Source organism: Anas acuta, chromosome Z (genome assembly GCF_963932015.1).
Source record: "Anas acuta chromosome Z, bAnaAcu1.1, whole genome shotgun sequence".
Taxonomy (NCBI): domain Eukaryota; kingdom Metazoa; phylum Chordata; class Aves; order Anseriformes; family Anatidae; genus Anas; species Anas acuta.
The window spans coordinates 47,387,230-47,406,873 of record NC_089017.1 but is presented as its reverse complement, the minus strand read 5'-3'; the positions used below and the strand labels follow the sequence as shown (position 1 = coordinate 47,406,873).

The following is a 19,644-nucleotide window of genomic DNA, read 5'->3' as shown; positions in this document are numbered from 1 at the left end:
ATTACAATCTTGCAGTGGTAAAACTGACAGAGTATGGATAGCCCTGCATTGCTAACTGCCTTACTGTTAACAAAAAAGAAAATACTATTGCCTCTCTAATTCTTTCCTTTTATTGAATTTTTTTTTCAGTGTTTGTTTCTGACCAGCTCTAGAAGCAACACATTTGCAATGTTTTGCTCATCCAAAGCAGCAAGCTTCTGACATTTTGTTCACAACACAGAAAAAAAGCAGACACACAACCATCTGAAGATAGAAAAGCATTTTCCATAGTTAGTCACTACAGTTTGTGATGGGGAAAAAAATATACAGGATTTATACAGGTCTTCATGATTTCAAGGCTCATGGAAATCCTGGACCAACCACCCACTTTATAGATGTGGAAAGAGGAATAGTTTTCTCACTGCTTGATCAGTTGAGTGCTCTCTCATTTTTTATAGAGGAGCTCTTCTTGGACTTGATAGGATAAGCTGTTATTCAGGAAGCTTTTGCCCCCTGTAATCTATTTTTTAAAGTGTGTGCCCCCTGATGTGAAACCTGGTGTGAAGTTTCAGACACCTCTGAATAAGGAGGTGCCTCAGCAGGGGAGACACAGCAGCAATCTACCAAGATGCTAATTGAGTATGGAGACACCTACAGACAGCGTGATCATTTTTATGTTCCAAAAACTCATCAAAATAAAATATTCAGGACTAAAATCTAGGCAGCAGGTACTTGAGTCAGGGCTTCCTTGCCTCGCAGGTGCATTGGCTGGAATCCTTTTGTCCAGCCTTTCTTTCCAGCCAAGAATGACTCTTTGTGCCTGTTTGAAGCATTTACTGATGAAATGCATTGGATAGCCATGGGGATCCTGTCCTTCCCCCATAACCCCATCCAGAGGCCACACAGGCTGCCATGGGCAGGAATGATCCCAAGGGCCATCATCTTTCCTGATGCAGCTGGGCACTGCAGAACAAAATGCAGGAGTTCAGGGGCCAGAGATGACTGCAGGCTTCCAGGGGTGTCCTGGGTTCTTGTACCTCCACTAAAAGCTATTTCCCTGCTTTACCTCTTAACATGTTGAGTGCAGTGAGGTTCTTGTGGCTTTAAAAGAATAATGTAATGTCATCACTGCAAATGATGCAGTACGTTATATACATATAAAAATATGCAGGATGCTTTCAGATGTGGTCATAGGCCTTGTCTCATGAGAGTCCTTCCAGTCCCTCAACCCAGCCTCTGACACATGGAAAGCAGCAGTGCCCTTAAAGCACCTGGTGCTGGCATTTCCTTTCATTCCCTTACTGCAGTTTGGATTTCTCCTCACCTCTCTTCCCCTTCCCCATTCATTTCCTGATGGTACTTCTGTTCCCCCACTTCTCTTTCACCCCTCTTCCTCTGTTCATCCTCTGCATTTGTGCCCCATTCTTTTTTCATGTCATACTTTCTCTCTGATTGCACCAGGAGGAGCAAAACTCTGCTCCTGCCATAGAGCCATCCGAAACCAAAGTTAAAGCTTCTCTAAATACTCTCCCTCACACACATGTTGCTACAACTCTTCTTAATTCTAGTGCTCCCCTCCAAACAGCCTTGGTACAGCCTTGCTGTGCATCACAGGGCAAGTCTGTCTGCTGGAGCCCACACAGGTCAAATGCCTGAGCTCTGTCCTGAGCTCAGCTGTGCACGAGTGCAGGCCAGAGTGATTTTTCACTGTTGCTCCCTTTAGAAAGTGGTGGTGAGGGTTAGGGATCAGTGTTTGCCTCCTGTAACCAAGTGGTCGGAAGTATAATTTGCAGAGAAAGTTTCTGTTTCGGTAGAGGAAAGTGCACAAGCACAGTTCTGCTGGGAGGAAAAATAAAAATAAATTAAAAAAAAAAAAAAAAGGAAATGAGACTTTCGAAGGATGGGCTGTTGTAAAAGGACATGAAACTTGGAAACCACAAACGGCAGCTGACTAGCTGCCTCACTTTTCACTTTTGATTGAGATACTCACAGGCAAATAGAGATTTAGTATCTGGATTTGTGATTTTCACATTTCCCAGAAGATCATAACATGAAAGGAAAAAAAAAAAAAAAAAAAAAGGATTCCAACTTACATTTAAAATAATAAAAATTCTTACCCCATCTTCTTATATCAGAATCCAAGTAAAAGGCTGTGGACTTCACATAAGACATATACAGCAGATTGTTTCATCAAAATGAAACCAGTGACTTTGGCATCGGTTTGAGAGTTTTATTAAAACCATAGGTTTCCATTCTGTACAAAACTGAGGAGTTTTTAAAAAAAACTTATTAACCACACTGGAAATAATGCAGTGTAAGTGGTTTGTTGATAAAAATCTCTCTGAAGGCTATATACAGGATTAATACCACACAACTGTATAAATGTAAAGACTCTCAGCAACTTAAGCAATATATACAAACTACCTTTAAACACATAAATATGGTATTTACAGCTAATAAATAACATTCAAAGCTAAATCATGTGTCCCCACGTAAAAGAACCCCCACTATTTTGTATCCAAGTTCTGTATGTGTTTGAGTTAGATATTGGATTAAGAGCACACCTGTTTACACACATTTTATTTCCAGAGAACTTTAACTCTAAAGAGAAGATTGCAACAAAATGTGAAGTCTATAGGGAATATAGAATCGTATTTATTTTTAGAGGTCTCAAATGCTGTGGCTCAATACTCAGCCCCACCCTCAATGACTCATCCTATCTGTAGTGAGGAAACCAAATGTAAGCAATTTTGGAGTTATTAATATTCCAACATATTGCACTGTTCAAGACTTTTATCCCCATATATACTAGCAGCGATGGCTAGGAAAAAAAAAAAAAAAGAAACTGCACGTAAATGCATTTATGTTGGTTTTGCTTCAAAGATAGGATGGTCTTAGAGAATCACCACCTCCACACTTTGTCTTGCACATGTGGGAAAAGACTATGAAGACCAGCATCAATAGCTCACATTACACTTCTCCAAATGTTTACCTTCAAGCCCTTCTACCTCCCCAGTATTTTGTTTATCCTCTAGAAAGCTAAATGAAGGCTATTGAATTTTCCTCAAGCACTAGAAAAATTACACATTGCTTCAAGAAAGGGAAAGCAAAAAGCCTTCAATATATCTATTTTTGGCAACTCACAGCATGTCTAATTCAAGTGTTTCTCAGACCATTCATTTTTGTGCATCACAAAATCAGGCTTTTTTTAAATGTCACAGCTCTTGCTCCCTGCTGAATTCCACCTCAAGGTGGAAAAGCAAGCAACTCCTAGTATCTGGCATCACATCACAGCCAAGCAACAAATGAAGGCTGTCACTGGAAGTCACAATTCCAGTACAGGGAAGCAGGAGTATGCTGGTCATCTCTGGATTTAGTTGCACTGAAGACCAGATACAGCTGTCACACAGCTGCATGGATGACATTCAGCGTCAAACAGCACTGAATCCCTTAGTTTTAGCATCAGAGATGCAAGCAAGTGGTAAAAAAGTCCATTTCCTGCGGTTTCTGGTAGCTCAGTTCCGTTGCCGTTCCTTACTCAGCACAGTGTTGGAGGTTTGATGGCTCCATTTTCAGGGGATGAAAGCACAAATGAAAAGCTGAATGTCTGCATAGGACACTGGTATTGCTGTCTTCTCCTACAACTGCTATTTATTCCAGGATATGCTGCATAGAAGTATATAGTTTAACAGATCATAAGTATTGCTAAGCAGCACTGGCATTTACCCCCAGTAAAGCACATTCATAACCACAAACTAGAAAATTCATCCCCATATTGAGTCAGTCCCTGACATCTTTCGGATACAGCTTTACACGCAGCAAAGGTATTTTTTCACATGGGAAGCCTACTTATTTGCTAAACACACTCCAGAAGACAATGAACTCTAGCCACTGAACTGTCTGAAAATTCAGATAGCCAAGCAAGGAGGAAATAAAAGTCCAGTTCCAGAAGACTCCAAAAGGAAGCCAGGTACAGGGCTTTGCTTCTTTTCAATAAATACTACAAAACTGCTATAGAGGAGTTGATGTCGAGAAACTTTGTCACAAGGCACCATGATTAAGCAAAAATCACTTCTTCCTTCCTAACACTCAAGCCTTTGGCAATGTGTTGCGGGGGTTTCTTTGTTTTAAACAACTATTTTATAATGTATCTTTATGGTTAGTAACTTTGTATGCTGAGACTTCCTTACAAGAAGACTCCTAAGTAGCTAGGAATAGCAGGCAAAAAAGCCAGTGGCAGATAAATATTTCTATATATTTTGTTCTGAACATCCAGTTCGTTGGGATGAACAGACTCTCCTCCTCCCCAGTGTGGAAAATCTTAATTCTTGTCACTTTTAAGCAGATTCATGTGCAGAATTTTCTTTAGAGGCTTTCTTGGCTCTGTGGGAAGAAAAAAAAAATACAGACAAGGTGAAGAGAAAGACATAAGACACTTGTTCAATTTTTGTCTTGTTTTGAGACTTATTATCCAAAAACAATACTTAACAGGAAAATAAGTTATGCAGTTGGGCTGTTCCTGGCTGCCACTGAATTTTACAGGTGTGTCGGACAAACATACACACACACACACACACACACACAGCTCCCAAGGCCTCGCCAGGTCATTGCCCTGGAGTGAAGGTCATCACATGTGCCTTTTTATGCAGAAAAAAAAAAAAAAAAAAAAAAGATCTAAGTCTACAAGTATCCCCACGAGACCTTTCACTGATAGCAACTGCACTAAAATAAATATAACCACTTCTCCAGCTCAAACTTTAGTGGATAAAGTCCAAATAAAATTGGCTCCACATTTAAAGTTTACTCTGGGTCAGAAAAGTTACTAATCAGAAAAAAAAAAAAAAAACATGCATTAAACACTCAGATGTAATCTTGATGCAAATTTGAGGTGCAAATCTCAGGAAGTCACTAATCCAGAGGAAAGCAGTGTGCCAGGGAGAGCACCTCCATGTGCCCGCCCTGTTTCCGTCTGTACCAGCCTCCAGACCCAGGTTCAGCCCTAAGGAAGGGCTCTGGACTGACTCAGCACAGGTGCTTGGATATCCTTGCATTAAGGGTGAATGTAGAAATTCTTCGGATAGAGGAAAGCTCTTCTCTGTGTTAGTGCCCTCTAAAAACAGAGGGTTTGTTATATACCCTCCTTAACAGTATCATTTACACTTGACTGCTAATACAGTGTGAGAGGGACTTGTACTTGCTTTGCAGGTGTGGTAACAACCACACGAGGAGATGGTTAGCAGAGAACCAAGTCTCGGGCTTTTAAGCTACCAAAGCTACTACAAGTAAACCTCAAAGTAGACTGAGTTGTGTTGCTTCTGCAATGTCTAGAATATCAGTGCAAAATCAACCAAGTCTCAGTTTTATGAAACCCAATCTTGTTTCCACAACCTTAAGACAATGGTGTTTGCTCTTACCCTCCCCTTTTCCTGTTGACAGGCTGCTCCAGGCATTTCACAAATATTGCTGCCTCTTCTCCTTTACCAAGACGTGAGGTGCCATCTCGAGAACAAAACACCACCCTGTGAAATAGATGTTGGACACTTAGATGACTGAGCCAGACATCTTCTTATAACTGCAGAAACAGGATGCTGGGAAGCAGTGTTCATGCTCTGCCATGTGGGGCACTACTGCTGTACCAGCCTGGAAAATTCACTGGCAGAAAATTATTTAAATAAATAAATAAATATTATGTAAGAAAAGAACCACTGTGTAAGAAAAACTGGTAAACTCAGGATGTATGGACCTCAGACTTTTGTTAGCCCTTTGCATAAAATCTTATTGTGGCTAAGAGAGCAGAGGCTCTACCTCGAAGTCTCTTGGATCTTTATTTACACTAGTCGTGTGACTTTTCCTTTAGGTTAATGATCTTGGAAGAAAGCCTTGCTCCCTTGAATATTTGCAAACAGAGTAGGTTGCCAATTCCAGCAAACCTGAGTGGTTGCTTTTCTATTTATCAGTACTTTCCCAACCCCTATATTTGTTCAGCTCTGATAACTGTTTTTTGATAAAGTGACTGCCTTGTTTATTTAAAGGAGGAACATACTATTCACAACACTGTACACAGGACGTGCACATTCTCTGTTCCCGACCCGTTTTCTGCTAACAGATCTCATGTCTAATGAATCTAAATACTTCAAAAGATTCAAGGTAGAGCAAAACTGCTCAGATTAAGTGCTGTTTTAGCATTCATGTATTAGCAACATCTGCAGCATTCATGTGTTTCATTTCCCACCCACCATTAAGATACGTCCTACTTCCCAGAAAATCCAGCTTAACGAAGCAATCATTTCCAGTGTGAATGCATTTTTTTTGAAAGGTTTCTGAAAATCTACTTCTAAGCAGGCTCTTTGCATGAAAACCCATGCATGTGTCCAGCAAGAGAAAGGAGAAATTGCAAATACAATCCGAGCTGCTCGTTGAGATCCTCTCTTGCATATTGTAACCAACCTGAGGCAAATGAGACAGTGGGATGCAAATGAATTCTGTGGGAGTGAAATTACAGATTGCAGATCCCAGTGGAGGCAAACAGCTGAATATGGCTGAAATAAATGCAGGTTTGGTGCTATTGGAGCTCTGACTATCAGCATAGCACTCATTTACAACTGCTTTCCATGTGTTGTCCCACCCTGTGAGATGCCATGAGTAGGGCAACACTGGCAATTAAAACTAGGATACTTCATGACAATGAAAACAAGTTACTTTTTCTGAGTTTCGCCTGACTTCACTCTGACTCTCTGGATGCTGAATGTAAAAGGAGTCCACCAGTCTGACCAGCTGAAGAAGCTGTCTTTTTCCCACTGCAACTTTAGCATAAGCAGGTCACCAATGTCCACTTCTGTGTAAATCAGGAAAGAGAAGGTCTTGTTTGAGGAGACTTCAGGCCTGCAGGAGAGAAAAAAAAAAAAAAAGCTATTGGGAATGTCTTAAGAGCCAAAAAGACTAATCTGTCTTTTTATGATTTTTAATGAACTCTGGAAAGATTAGAGGGATAGGGGCTTTCTAACCTAAAGGACAGAAAACTAGAGAAAGAAGGGGAAACAGAATCAAGATTTAATGTACTTCAAAGAGGGAGAAAGCAAACTGTCATCCATAGTTCTGATGGATAGAACAAGAAGGGAAAAAATTAATAAATAAAAAAAAACCTTCTGTAGCAAGCTAGTAAAAAGCCTGGGACAGATAGGTGTCTTCTCCATTGCTGGTGGCTCTCAGGAAGCTGTTAGACAAGCACCAGCCAGGAACAGTTTGTGTACAGTGTTTCCTTGGAGTAGGAAACACACCTTGGTGCTTCCAGCCTCATTCCCTTCCAGCCTATGTTAAGGGTGTGTAAGAAGAGATTTATGCTCCTTTCCAGAGCTTTGGAAACATGTCTCCCTCAGCTTCTATGCTGAGGCCTTCAGCCCCATCTGGCAGTTTACACCAGGTCACACTCAGGTTTGGCATGTTCAGCTGGAATATGGCAAAAAGGGTTTTGGGGGAGGAATGATGACACATTCACAACACAAATATTCTTCTTAGATGGGGCCATAGGTCAGACCATTTCCATGTTTCAGACCTGATATGAAGAATGTCTTCTATACATCTTAGATCATTAGCTTTAGCAATGGATGAATGATACATCCCCTTGATCAAGGACAAGAAAAAATTCTGAGACCCTGTAACATAGATTTCTGTAGCTGGAGTTAGAACCCCAAGTTTTTCAGCTGGGGCTTTTACACATTTAGGCTAGACTCAACAGTGTGTTGCAATTCTTTCTGTAGCTACTCACAATGTGAAAGCAATGTTCTCACTCTCATCTAAAGTGCCATACAGAGAGATCAGGAATGGCTGGTTGGTCTTGGTCATATTTGTCTTTCCAAAGAAATGGATCTTGACCTGGTAATGGAAGACTAGAAGAACACAAAAGAAAAGTCTGTTATTAAAAATCCCTCAAGCTCCAAAGAGACTGCTGGTGACAAATACTCAAAAAACCCTGCACAATTCCTAGGATAGAATACAACAGCATCACTAAACAGATGAGCTCTGTGGGTATCCAGGGAACTATTTTTGTGAGGAGGTAACAATTAGGATGCAAGGGTATCACAATTTCAAAAAAAAATAAATAAATAAATAAGGCTTTGCAGTCCTTTCTGACAACATAATAAGCACAGTATCTGTAGTATTGCCTTCAAACCTGTTTTAAGTGTGCAAAACTTGCAACCCTTGACATGAAACAAGGATTGTGCCCTCCTCATACAGGACTGTTTATTTCAGTCCCCTAACACCAAAGATTAAGTGCCTAATGCCGACAAAACACTGTTCTTGCATCTGTTCTAACACTGCAGGAACATGCCCCCTGATTGCTAGTCCAACACACAATGCACACAGCAATCAATACACCATGTGGCACAGTCAAAAGTACAGAGGGGAAAAAAAAAAGAAGAAAAAAATAAAATCCAACTTTGCAATTATTTTCCTAGCTGAAAACTATCCAGTTCTTTCTGGCATTGTCCTTTTCAGACCTACCACTGTGGCAGTGGAAATCAAGAACTGCTGTGAGATTTTAACATGGGGTGTGGTGCTCCTCTGGCAAAAGCAGTATGAAAGGCACGAATCTGATGGCTTCACAACTTTAAGCAAGTTACTCATCAGGCTGAGCTCTGCTGATTATTTTCCCAGCAGCAGGAAAAATTCAACTAGTTGAAAAAAATACTTAAAAAATCTGAAGATTCAGTTGTTCCAGGTGGAGTTATTGTCTGGGCTGCACAGTAAGTACTCTTTTCACTTTGTCACTTTGGAGTTTATTTTGAAACACCCTCTTTTTTTGTATTCTACCCACCACACCATGAATAAAATGACATTGATGCTCTGACCCTGCACTGCAACTTGTGGGCAACCCAAATGCATGCAGCCTTGCCTACAGGGTCACACAGCAATATCATCTGCCGTGTGTGCCCACCCCGATGCACAGCTGAGCAGAACACTACCAGCCTTGCTCACCAGTAAGCCAGCAAAACCTACCTTTGTAGGGCATCTGAGCTCGGGTCTTCAGGTACATTTTGGTGTTTCTCTTTGTTCTCACTCTGTTGACCTTGTAACCCAAGTTGTTGCAGCGGTTCTTGCGGCAGCTGAGGCAGAGCCCCTTCTCAAAGGCCTCCTTTGTGTTGCAGCGGTAGGCCATGCTGGGCTTTTCTTCGTAGAGGAGGGAGTCGATGAAGAGGTGGATGGATCGTTCATGAGAGCATTTCACCAGCTGATCCACATCTTCAAAGAAAAATACATATGAAATACGTATACACACATACAAATTGATATAAAACCCACTAAGCCATAGCTGGGTTTTCAAGGGACAATATTAAAAAAACCTGAAGTACAAATTCCTGTATCCAGAACTCTACTTCGGATGATCTTCATTTGGATGTGACACTGTTTATTTTCAGAGCATCCTCACCTGCAAGGCCTTTTTCAGCAATCAGACGCAGAGCTTCTCCCAAGTTGCAGCCCGGCTGGAAGCCTCCCCCGTTAGGGTAAATATCGATGTGTCCAACGGGCTTCTGAATCCCAATGCTGCGATCTGGAGAGCCGCGGGTGTAGGTGTGTAGGACATCCACAAAGTCAGCGTCATCCGGGGAGAGGCGCGTGAGGGCATCAGCGTACTCAAAGGTGGGACCAGCAGGATCCAGCCCTTTATGGTGCAAACCACAAAGAATAACTGAGATTGTTGTCTGCCGAAACACTGACAGTGATGCACGTGCCAAGCTCTGGTGCCACACTGGGCTGGAGTATTGCATACAGCATTACTACAGACATTAAAGTAGCATCATTTAAGTAACATTCATGCATGCAGGAGAAGCAAATACACTACTTTGACATGCTGACACTATCTGACAAAAAAGGTGTATGTAAATGTATGTAAAGAAGCACAGATAACTTCCCCACAGCTGTAGTGTTTCCAGTGGATGGGAGAAACAAGTTGTAAATATTTTCTCAATGTTTCCCCTCTTGTCAAGGAACAGAAGAATTGTAAAATTTCTATTTGAAGTGTGGAAAATGTCTTGCTGCTAACTCTCTACTAGGGAAACAAGTGGAAACATAAATAAGAGCATTGCAGTCTGCATGCCTAAGGGGAGAGGGGTTATTACAGCAAACTGTCAAGCTGCAGCAACATTGACACCACAAACAGCCAGAATGATTCTGCCAGGGAGCAGGAACTCCTGTTCACAAAGCATGCACAAACAGCTCCAGGAGGAAGGGAGCCGGGCTGCAGGTTGAATGAGGCTCCCAAGCTCTCTCAGCACCAAAGATACCACAGATGAGTGATTTTCTTAGCCTCATTTGCTGATGTTGGCATTTCCTTTGTCATTGAGATCAGTGCTGGGGCAAAGCAGAGCTCAGCTCTCCAGGTGCTGGGCTGTAAACCAGACCAAATGGTCGTGCTACAGTGCACCACCTTGTCCAGCACACTATTCAGCCTCCCGGAAAATATCACCCTAACCAGACATCTAAGTATGCATAGGAGCAAATGTGTATTCCTTTCCTCTTCCCATAACTGTCCAAGTATTACTTTCAGCCTAGAAAATTACTTGAGCCTGTTTTGATTTAATTTTTAGTAACGCACAATGGATTTCTTCACTCCAGCCTCCCCTTGAACCCGTACAGACTTCTTGAATCCACAGCATGCAATGGCAAAGAGCTCTCTCTGCAGGTACTACACCCATGGCAGGAGGATCCACCTCCCACTCCTCTTGGAAATGCTCCCAGCAGCTGCAAGGGATGTCCACCGAGATGGAGACAACTCCCTGCAGCTGTTGTGCTGCAAGAGATGCAGAGACCTTCCCCAGGCCATAGATTTGGCCATTTACAATCCCATTCCCCCTAACCAATCTCTTCAAGGCTGATAAATCCCTGCCTACTTACTCATCTCTTGTGCAGAAAAATACTGAGGCTTCTCACTCACCACCTTGATTGATTTTTGCTGAACCTTTTCCAGTTCTACTATATAAATACCAGAACCACTGATTTAACGTAGAATGAACACAGACTAATACAGCCAGCAAGCAACAATTATTCTGGTGATTCTCCAGAGGAAAGTAATATTTCAGTATAAAGGAGACAGGACTCTCCACTCTCTAAAACTACATGTTTTCTTACCAGTAATTCTGTTCACCTTCTTCTTGGTCAGGCTCCCAGCAATCCCAGCAGCGTGAGCACCCAGACTGTACCCCAGCAAGTGGACATTGTTGAGTGGGTAATTGACTTTCTCCTGGAAAAGAGAGCTTCATTTAAAATCTGATGTTAAGTGGGATGACAATCAGATGACACAAGGGAAATTATTTTATAAAAAGCAGAATTTGTTTGAGCTATGAATAACAGAAAAAAAAAAATGTAATCAGTATAACCTTGCTCCATAGAAGCTTGCTTCAGTTAATTGAGTTTTTTGCTTAATGCAAAAACCAAAGTAGAGGGAAAAAAAGGATTAGGGACAGAACACATTCCTGTGTACCATAGATTTTCAGCCATCTTCTGCCCCAGTTTCTGGATCCCCTAAATAAATTCCAAAGGCAAGGCAGACTTCCAACAAATAAAATGTGTTGGAATGTTGCTAAAATGTGGCTGCTGTACAATATATAGGAACCTGTCTTTCATAGCTTATCTTTCACAGAGCCTTCAGAAATACTCTGTGGACCCAGGAGATTAAATATGTGAGATATGTGACTTACCTCCATCCAGTCAATAAACATAGCGACATCCTTTCCCACCAGCTTAGTGTATGCAGCAGACACTGGGTAGTGCTGCTGAGCTCGAACTAGCCAGTCCACCACAATGACGTTTGAATCAGGTTCCCTCTTGTACAGAGCATCGACCAGCTTTGGGACCCAACTTTCATACATGCCTGTCACCTGTTTCATTGTGGTTTAAAAAAAAAAAAAAAAAAAAAAAAGGTTTTAATATCATCTGTAGCACTAAGATCCCTCAGCTGAAGCATCTAGCCCTATCCATCATGAGTGCAACCAAAGGGGACATGCCACCCTTCTCATCTTACCGTCCATCCATGGATGACCACGAAGGTTTTACTGGTGTGGTTGAAGTTGCACTGTGCCAGGCTGTCCATCTGCCCAGGAACCAGGTAGCAGACATCCTCATCGGGCTCTGCAGGCGTCCGTAAGGAAAACTTGCTCTCGATTCCTTCAAAATTCGTCTCAGCTTCTGCTATGCAAGATCACAGAAAACAGAGCTGCCTTTTAGCAGTATTAGGGCAAACAGTTCAGAAGTTACCAGTTATGATGTTGGAGAGAGGTCAAGAACAGTCAAGAAACGGAGCACACTTTTCATTTCCCTCAGTGAGTATGGGAGAAGGAAACCAAAGGTTCATGAAAACTGCTCCCCCTCCATGATACTGCTAAAACAGTGAGAATCTGACTATCTGTCAGGCAGGTATGAGCCACTTTTAAGAGTTATGGTACATGCAGGAAAGCAAATTCCTATCATAATACTACATATTTTGGAGGTACATCTTCCGCTTCATCACAAACATGTTACTTGTTTATCAAGGCTCTTCTTAGGACACAGTAACCACAGTCCATTAAAAATATGAGCCGTAAAGTCCAAGTTTTATAAGAATGTGGGCATTTTATTTTTTACCACCAGAGAAAAACAGTAGATGAAAATATCAGATACCCACTAAGGAAACCAAGCCAGCAAAGCAGCAGCCTGCATTTTGAAGACAGTATTCTTTTTTCCACATCATCTAATAAACAACATTTGAGAAAAAAAGTCTTCCTCTGCCTGAAGTTATTTTGAACCCATTTGAAGGAAGAAAAATAAATTGATAAATCATGTACTGGTAGTCAGAAAGCATGTGATGGCCTGGAAGGATCACGTCTCAGAACTCCCTCCAGCTTCTAGATTCAAAACATAAGTTTTCCTTTTGTTCCTGTCAAGGCAGAGAAGCTACTTTAATCTTCATGTTCACTTCTTCCTTTGTCTAGGAGGAAACTTAAATGCCTCATCCTCCTAGGTCTGATTCAACACTTAAACACCTCTATATCCAACAGATCCTGTAATTAACCATGGACCTAAACGCCAATGCTTTCCTGAAACCAGGTCGTATTTTGTCAACTTGCTTTTAGCAAATATTGACTGCCTGTTTTCCAAGTGCAGCTGAACTCAGGCCAACTCCATCCTGCTCAGTGCTGTGTTTCCTGGCATCGTGAGCACCAAGCTTTCACAGACTCCTACACACGCATTAATAAATGGCTCCAAGCCACCACAGGGAACGCACAGGGCTGCAGTCAGGTCCTCATGCTAGGCACAACAGTTATGCAGCACCCTTCTTTTGCCCCCTGCATAAGTCTTCTATACCTGGCATATATATATCTATATATGTATATATATAGATATGCATATATATAATGTCTCCATAAAGTCGTGCTGCATTATATAGAAGCAAGAATCATTCACTGTCTCTAAAATTTGTTTTTCTGGTCTCCCCATTCAAGCCTCATCCTTGGCTGTACTTGACCTTGGCTGCACTTGCCTGGCCAGCTAATCCAGGCTAATTACACTGCAAGCCCCCTTCCTGTCCCCTTCCCCATCAAGAACAGGTGTTTTTCCTGTGCATCCTTCCCCATACAAGCAGAAGGATTCACATAACACTGAATACAAAACTTTACCTGCTGAAAATGAACAAAAGCTACCAAACTAACCAAATGCAAGTTTTCTCAGAAGTTACCCCCTCTAGTATTTTTTGCACATTCAGAACTTAATTTTTTCACAATCAAGAGAGTGCAAAACCCCTCTCTGGAACAAATCTTTAATCTTATTCTTTTTATTTTTTAGCCAGAAAAATAAGATACCTAAAGTGTGATTGGTTAAATATCAACTATAACTTCTCACTCAGCAGTGAATCAGTAAAACTTGGAAAGAACCAAGAACAGCTTTCAAGTCTAAGGCACACAAGGACTTTCAATTATGTGTATTCTTGTTCCACACAGGAAGGCGAACAAGAATAGTCCACCTGCTCACTAGTTAATAGTGCTTCCTTTCATATTTAGAAATCATTTCCCTTCTGAATCAAACCTATCTGATAATCAACCAAAATCTAAATTAAATTGAAATCCTGCCTTCTGTTGTGTTCTCAATTACAAACACATGCTAGAATTTGCACTTACTGTGACTCTTTTGGAAATAAGCTTTTCAGAAACTAAATTTGCAGTCCCACATGTACCTCACTCCTGAGGAGAGTTTACAGTACAGGGGCATCTGCCAGTGGAGAGGCAAAAAAAGCTTGACAAATATTAGTGTTTCAGACACTAAATCTCTGGGTGGCATTTAGGGTATAAGAGCTACATCACCCCCAGCAAAGCACCAGCTGCAAAGCCCATGGGTTAGGGAAATAGCAGAAGGCCTTCTGCTCATTAAGCTATGTTGTGTGAGGTATTAGAGTCAGAAATTATCATTAGCATCCTTCATGCTCAAAAAAAAAAACATCTTGGTGTCTAATGTCCACACGTGTTCACTTCCCAGGAGCAAGATACCCTCTGCATGAGGGAAGTGTGTGTGTGGTGGCATTTGTTGCTGACTGCTTAATGACATGCTAATCAGAAGCTATCCTCAAGAGCTGCCTGAGTTTGGCTTTGCAAATTCTGTCTGGGTCACAGCACAAGATCAATTTGTACCTCGTCTTGTGCTCCACGCATGTTGCAGCACCACCTCGTCTCTCACCTTCTGCACACTAAATTTCAGAAAAAAACACTGGGGTATATAACAGCATATATAAAAACTAATTTCCCATACTGACCTCAATACATACCATGATTTAGAACTGCAGCTACTGAGCAGGTTGCTTCAGAAAGCAAGCTTTTGCCACTTTGACTTTTGTACATCAAAGTATCTTTGTCTCATTAAAAAAAAAAAAAAAAAAGTGACTGAGAACTAAACCTTGTTATACATATACTTGTCACAGACCTTTTCCTCATATGTGTAAAGTGAGAAGTCTCCTTGAATCATGTCCGATCTGAGCTGGTCAGACATTGTGACAGTGGGTTTCATTCCTACAGTCTGACACGATGCCAGAGAAATGCAAAGAAGGTCAATGCGCACACACTACCTGCAAGTTAATGGTGTGTTTCAACTTGGGTTAGTCAAACCAGGGCAAACCCAGAAATGGGGAGCCTTCAGCATGTTTCTGGAAGGTGGATAGGAATTTAACTGAAGTTGCCACAAGCTTTACATAATATAGATGGACATAAATCAGATAAAAAAGTTTATGTGCACCCTGCGACATTGAAGTAGTTTTTGGGATAAGACTGTGACTCTATTTCTAAATAAGACCTTGAAGATACACAGGTCTGAAGGTTTAAATTTGTAGGAAAAAAACAAAAACAAAAAACATGTTTTTGCTAAAAATCACACTCTCCCAGGCTTAGGGAAGCAGAGGTATAAAGGCACGTTCTCTGTGTTGCAAGAACTTCCAGGTACACCATGGCAAATGTAAGTCCCCATTACAAAATAAAGCTGCATAGGTCACCTTCTTAAACTGTAAGCACACAGCAGTGCCCAGAAAGAGATATTTACCTATTTAGAGAACTGGAAAAGGGAGCAGAATTAAGCCATCAATTTCGGACTGGAGCTGTCTCTTCTCACAGCCTACAGGCTGCACTGCCAAACTCCATTTTATCATGTTCCACAAAATTTCTGCTGCCTTTCTGAAACTTTCACTAACCTAGTCTCAGTTTTCATCTCCTAAAAAAGCTGCCATGTGCACCAAGGTATAGAGGATATCCTAGAACTTGGATAAAGTGCAGAAAAATGCCTAGTAACTAGGAAGAGTCAGTAATTTCATTTTCCTCTTTAAACCTCATTACACTGACTTGGATTTGCAATTTGTGAAATTCCACTCAGTCCATTACTGCTAATAATTTTGAAAGCATCGCACTGACTTTAAGCATTCTGACTCAATATAATTGCACAGTTACACACTAATCAAGAGAATTCATCCTCAAATTTCCTTCGTGAGAAGCCTAGAGAAGCCTACAGCAACCTGTCAACTGTTTTGGATGAAGGAAAGCACCAGTGGTCAGCTGGGTGCAAAATGTGAGTTTGAAGATATATCAGCACCTGGAAATAAAATAAACTGCCAGCATCAGATGCAGGATGCAAAATACGGTAACAATACACATGCAAGAATCAGTGCTTCTGAACTACAGTTTAAACAGGAATCTTTGGTAAACAACAATTTCCTGGTGTTATGTAAACAGAAGTGGGAATACTACTAGCTGGGTGCAAAGATCACTAGAAGTTGTACTGCTAGCCTGAGTAAACTTAAGTCCACGCACACACACGGAGGCAAACATCTGCACACAACATCAAACATTTACACAACCTGCTGGAGTTAACCGGAACAACTCATCCTCCACCTGATTACCAGCATCAGGCTAAGGCACCCATCGGTCACACTGATTCCCTAAAAGCGCTCTGAAGCACACTGACGGTCAGCTGTGCTACTTCACCTAGTCTGATTGTTTAATTGTAGCTACACTATAAACTGAAAGCAGACTACTGCGTGTTGCAATCTGACAAAACCTACCCCGTAAATCAGGTTACTGTTTAACTTTGCTGTGAAAGAAATTCCATCTCCCATTCTGTGAGTTTCCTCATGGCAGAGCCTTGAGATTAAGTCCTCCCTCACTTCTCAATGGAAAGAGCAACACCTCTGAAGCCCAGCTTGGCCAGAGAGCAGATGCTGAGCATGGCCCTGTCCTGCTCAAGCCCAGCAGCTGGCGGGGTGAGGGCACACCAAGGTTCCCACGCTGTGCACATGGGTGCTCGCCCCTCTCCGAGGCACTCCCTGTCAAAGAGGTGCTTACTCAGCTGCAGCTGGCAGGCCTGTAACTCAATCCAGCAGCAGAGATCTTGCCATCCATTAGTCCCTCTGCGATATCTGCAATCAGCCCAAGACAATAAAATGCAATCACCGCCAGACTTTACAGTAATGCGGAGGAAAGGGTGCATGAGAAAGCCACACCATGCAACTGCTTCCTGCACCGAAGAGGTCCCAGCAGACTTTCTTAGGAATGCCAATGCCCATGCTACTCTACAGCACATTTGGGATGCCCAGCAGCCTCCCCAGAAAGGCATTGTTCCTGGAAAGGCCATACCACAGCTGCTCTGGCAGGTCTGTCCCAAACACGGCCACAGCAAACATCAGCAGGTCACATCACACAGTGGTGTAAATCTGGTGTAACCCCTGACTCTGGATTTACACTGGTAAAAATAGAGATCAGCATGCATTCCTAGTAGTGTATTATCTTTTCCTGGAACACCAATGTTATCTCCACCTACAATATCTTTTTCTATGTTGTTTATTAAATACTCAGGATTCCCGGAGGGATGGATCATGTATTTTCCATGGCTCCAAAACATCTTTTTACTGTGGTGTGGAAGAAATAGTGCAAGGCTCAAGACTTGGATAATTTTAGGATGATCGCACAACCTGTTTACATATAACCTGTTCCTATGGAGAAATAATGCAATCAGTAACTCCAAGGCAAATCAATTCCTAGAGGGATGAAAGCTCTCTCTGGGCAGATAGTTATTTTACTGTATGAAATTTGGGTACTGTGATGGAAACTGCTTTTGATTGTCTGTGATGGCACAAAATTGGATTCGAAATGAGAATACATTCCTCTGGCTGCGCTCTAGCACCCCATGCTCTTAGTTTTGAATGCTTCCCTCCAGCTTCCTTACACACAAAGGAAATAACAAAGGCATCTGCAGTAGGGAAAAAAAAATAAAAAAAAAAAAATAAAGTGGCATTATACATTTTAGCTTCACCAAGCAGCTGCAGGAGATTCATCAACATTTTCTTGTAAGGATATAGACTTTTAAAGGATACGCTAAACTCTCACGCAATGTCTGAAAAGTAATGCCATGACAGGGCACCACTAAAAAGTTTAAAGAGTAGTGGTCTATTAAAACCAGTCTCTTTGCTTGTCAAAGCTGCGATCATGTTGTGGCTGAAACAGGAGCACTAGGGAACATCGAGTAGTCAACGCGCGCACGTGTCCTACTTTCCCTACCCTGGAGAGTGCCCACGCACAAATGTAAGTACAATAGGTGTGGTGTAAGTACAATTCTGTGTGTATATATAGACACTGTGGGGGTACACTCCTCTGTTAACATTTTTCCTAATAGATTCTGTTACATTAACTGCAGCCCAAATGCGTTATTATGACAGTGATGAAATTCTGCCTTGCCTTAGGCGAAACGGACCAAGACCTGCATCCAGCTGGGATGCAGCACTCCCACGGGACAGGTGAATGCCCTCAGAACAGAGGGTCCTGTTCCTGCACGGAGCTAAGGACCCTACCATGATGCTAGGGCAGTGCCAACCTGCCTCCAGAAAGGGATTCTTAGGAGACACCTCGCTCCTGGGGGAAAAAACCCAAGCACATCCCAAACCTCCGCAGGCCATGCCATCCCTGAGCTGAGACCCTGCTGAGCTCCGGGCAAGGGAACCGTGTCCAGATCTGTCCCAGGAGGACGCAGGTCCTCCAGCAGCCCTCTCCAGCCCCATTTCCCCCCGTGCAGCAGCAACGCCCCCCGCAGCCCCCTCCCCATAGCAGCGGGCATCCCCCGCGGCTCCCCCACCCCGCCCCGTCCACGGTCCGGGCTCGGTCCAAGGCTCACCCGCCCCGTGCCCCCTCCCCATGTCGGGACCGGTCGGGACTTACCGTGCTCATCGCCGACAGCCGTGGCCCATGGCAGGCAGAGGCAGAGCGCGGCCAGCAGCGCCTTCCTCCCCATCTCTCCTCCTCGCTGCGTGCGCGCTGTCGCGGCGGAAAAGTTTCTTTCGGCGGGGGAAGCAAAACAAAAACAACCGGACGAATAGGAAAAAGAGTGAAGTTTGGGGGTTTAAAAAAAAAAAAAGAAAAAAAAAAAAAGAAAAAAAAAAAAGAAAAAAAAAAAAAAAACTAAAAGGACGAAGTGTTGATGGGTCACTTGGGGAGGCGCCCGCAGCACCCTCAGGCACAACCGCCCCCCTCTGCCGGCGCCGCTCCCTCCCGGCCCCTTATGTCCCCGCCAATATGCAAATATGCAAATGAGGCCCCCCCGCCCATTGGCGCACGCCGCGGGGCGGGGCCGCTGCTGCCGGCCGGGGACGGGCGGCGGGGGGGGGGCAGAGCCGCTCCCGCGGGGCCCCGCGACCCCCGCTGCCCCGGCACGGCTCGGCACGGCACGGCACAGCTCGGCACAGCTCGGTACAGCTCGGTACAGCACGGCCCCCCCGCCCCAGCTCCGTCCCCTCCCCGAGGTCCCGTTCCGTTGTGCCGGCACCGCCGGGATGCCGTCGGTTTTCCCTGCCTCCCCCCGCCCCGGGTCCCCTTTCCAAAGGGGATGAGATCTTCCTTCCTATCCATGCTTCTGCACCCGAGAACCAACTCCACCGCGAAGTGCGTCTTCGGATCAGTGGCTGCAAGGCACCTTTTGCCTTTCCCTTGAAAAACCTCGGCCAAAACCTTGTTTTGCCAGCGCTCCTGGGGATGCAAGCTTGGAGCGTAAATTAATTTGCTGGAGATTGCATCCGGACTCTGGAGAAATGCAAAGTTGCCTTTTTGAGCTTTTCAACTCTCTCTGCCCTGCTCTCAGCAATGGGGTTCGCAAGCAGCTAGGTTGTCGTCGCCAGCC

The 19,644-nt window shown here is 43.2% G+C and overlaps 1 protein-coding gene across 2 annotated transcripts; it reads right to left on the bottom strand.

The window, feature by feature from the left end:
* Positions 1 to 2,195: 2,195 nt before the first annotated feature.
* LPL (lipoprotein lipase) lies at positions 2,196 to 18,990 on the bottom strand. Of its 2 annotated transcripts, none has more exons than XM_068666743.1 (10): positions 18,690 to 18,990; positions 11,999 to 12,165; positions 11,676 to 11,855; positions 11,107 to 11,218; positions 9,407 to 9,640; positions 8,977 to 9,219; positions 7,745 to 7,865; positions 6,679 to 6,861; positions 5,394 to 5,498; positions 2,196 to 4,362 (listed from the first exon to the last, which is right to left on the bottom strand). In XM_068666743.1, the coding sequence occupies exons 1-10, from the start codon at positions 18,760 to 18,762 to the stop codon at positions 4,317 to 4,319; spliced, it is 1,464 nt and encodes a 487-aa protein (XP_068522844.1). In that variant the 5' UTR covers positions 18,763 to 18,990; the 3' UTR covers positions 2,196 to 4,316. The 2 variants fall into 2 exon arrangements, with proteins under 2 accessions (XP_068522844.1, XP_068522845.1); XM_068666744.1 differs by having other exon boundaries at positions 11,999 to 12,162; positions 18,690 to 18,988.
* Between the last annotated feature and the right edge of the window lie 654 nt (positions 18,991 to 19,644).

Coding starts and splice junctions, on each gene's coding strand:
- LPL (XM_068666743.1), bottom strand. CDS start 18,762: ATGGGGAGGAAGGCGCTGCTGGCCGCGCTCTGCCTCTGCCTGCCATGG. Junction 6,862..7,744: donor GAGAACATTGCTTTCACATT/GTGAGTAGCTAC, acceptor TCTCTCCTGCAG/GCCTGAAGTCTCCTCAAACA. Junction 4,363..5,393: donor GTCAACAGGAAAAGGGGAGG/GTAAGAGCAAAC, acceptor TTCTTCCCACAG/AGCCAAGAAAGCCTCTAAAG.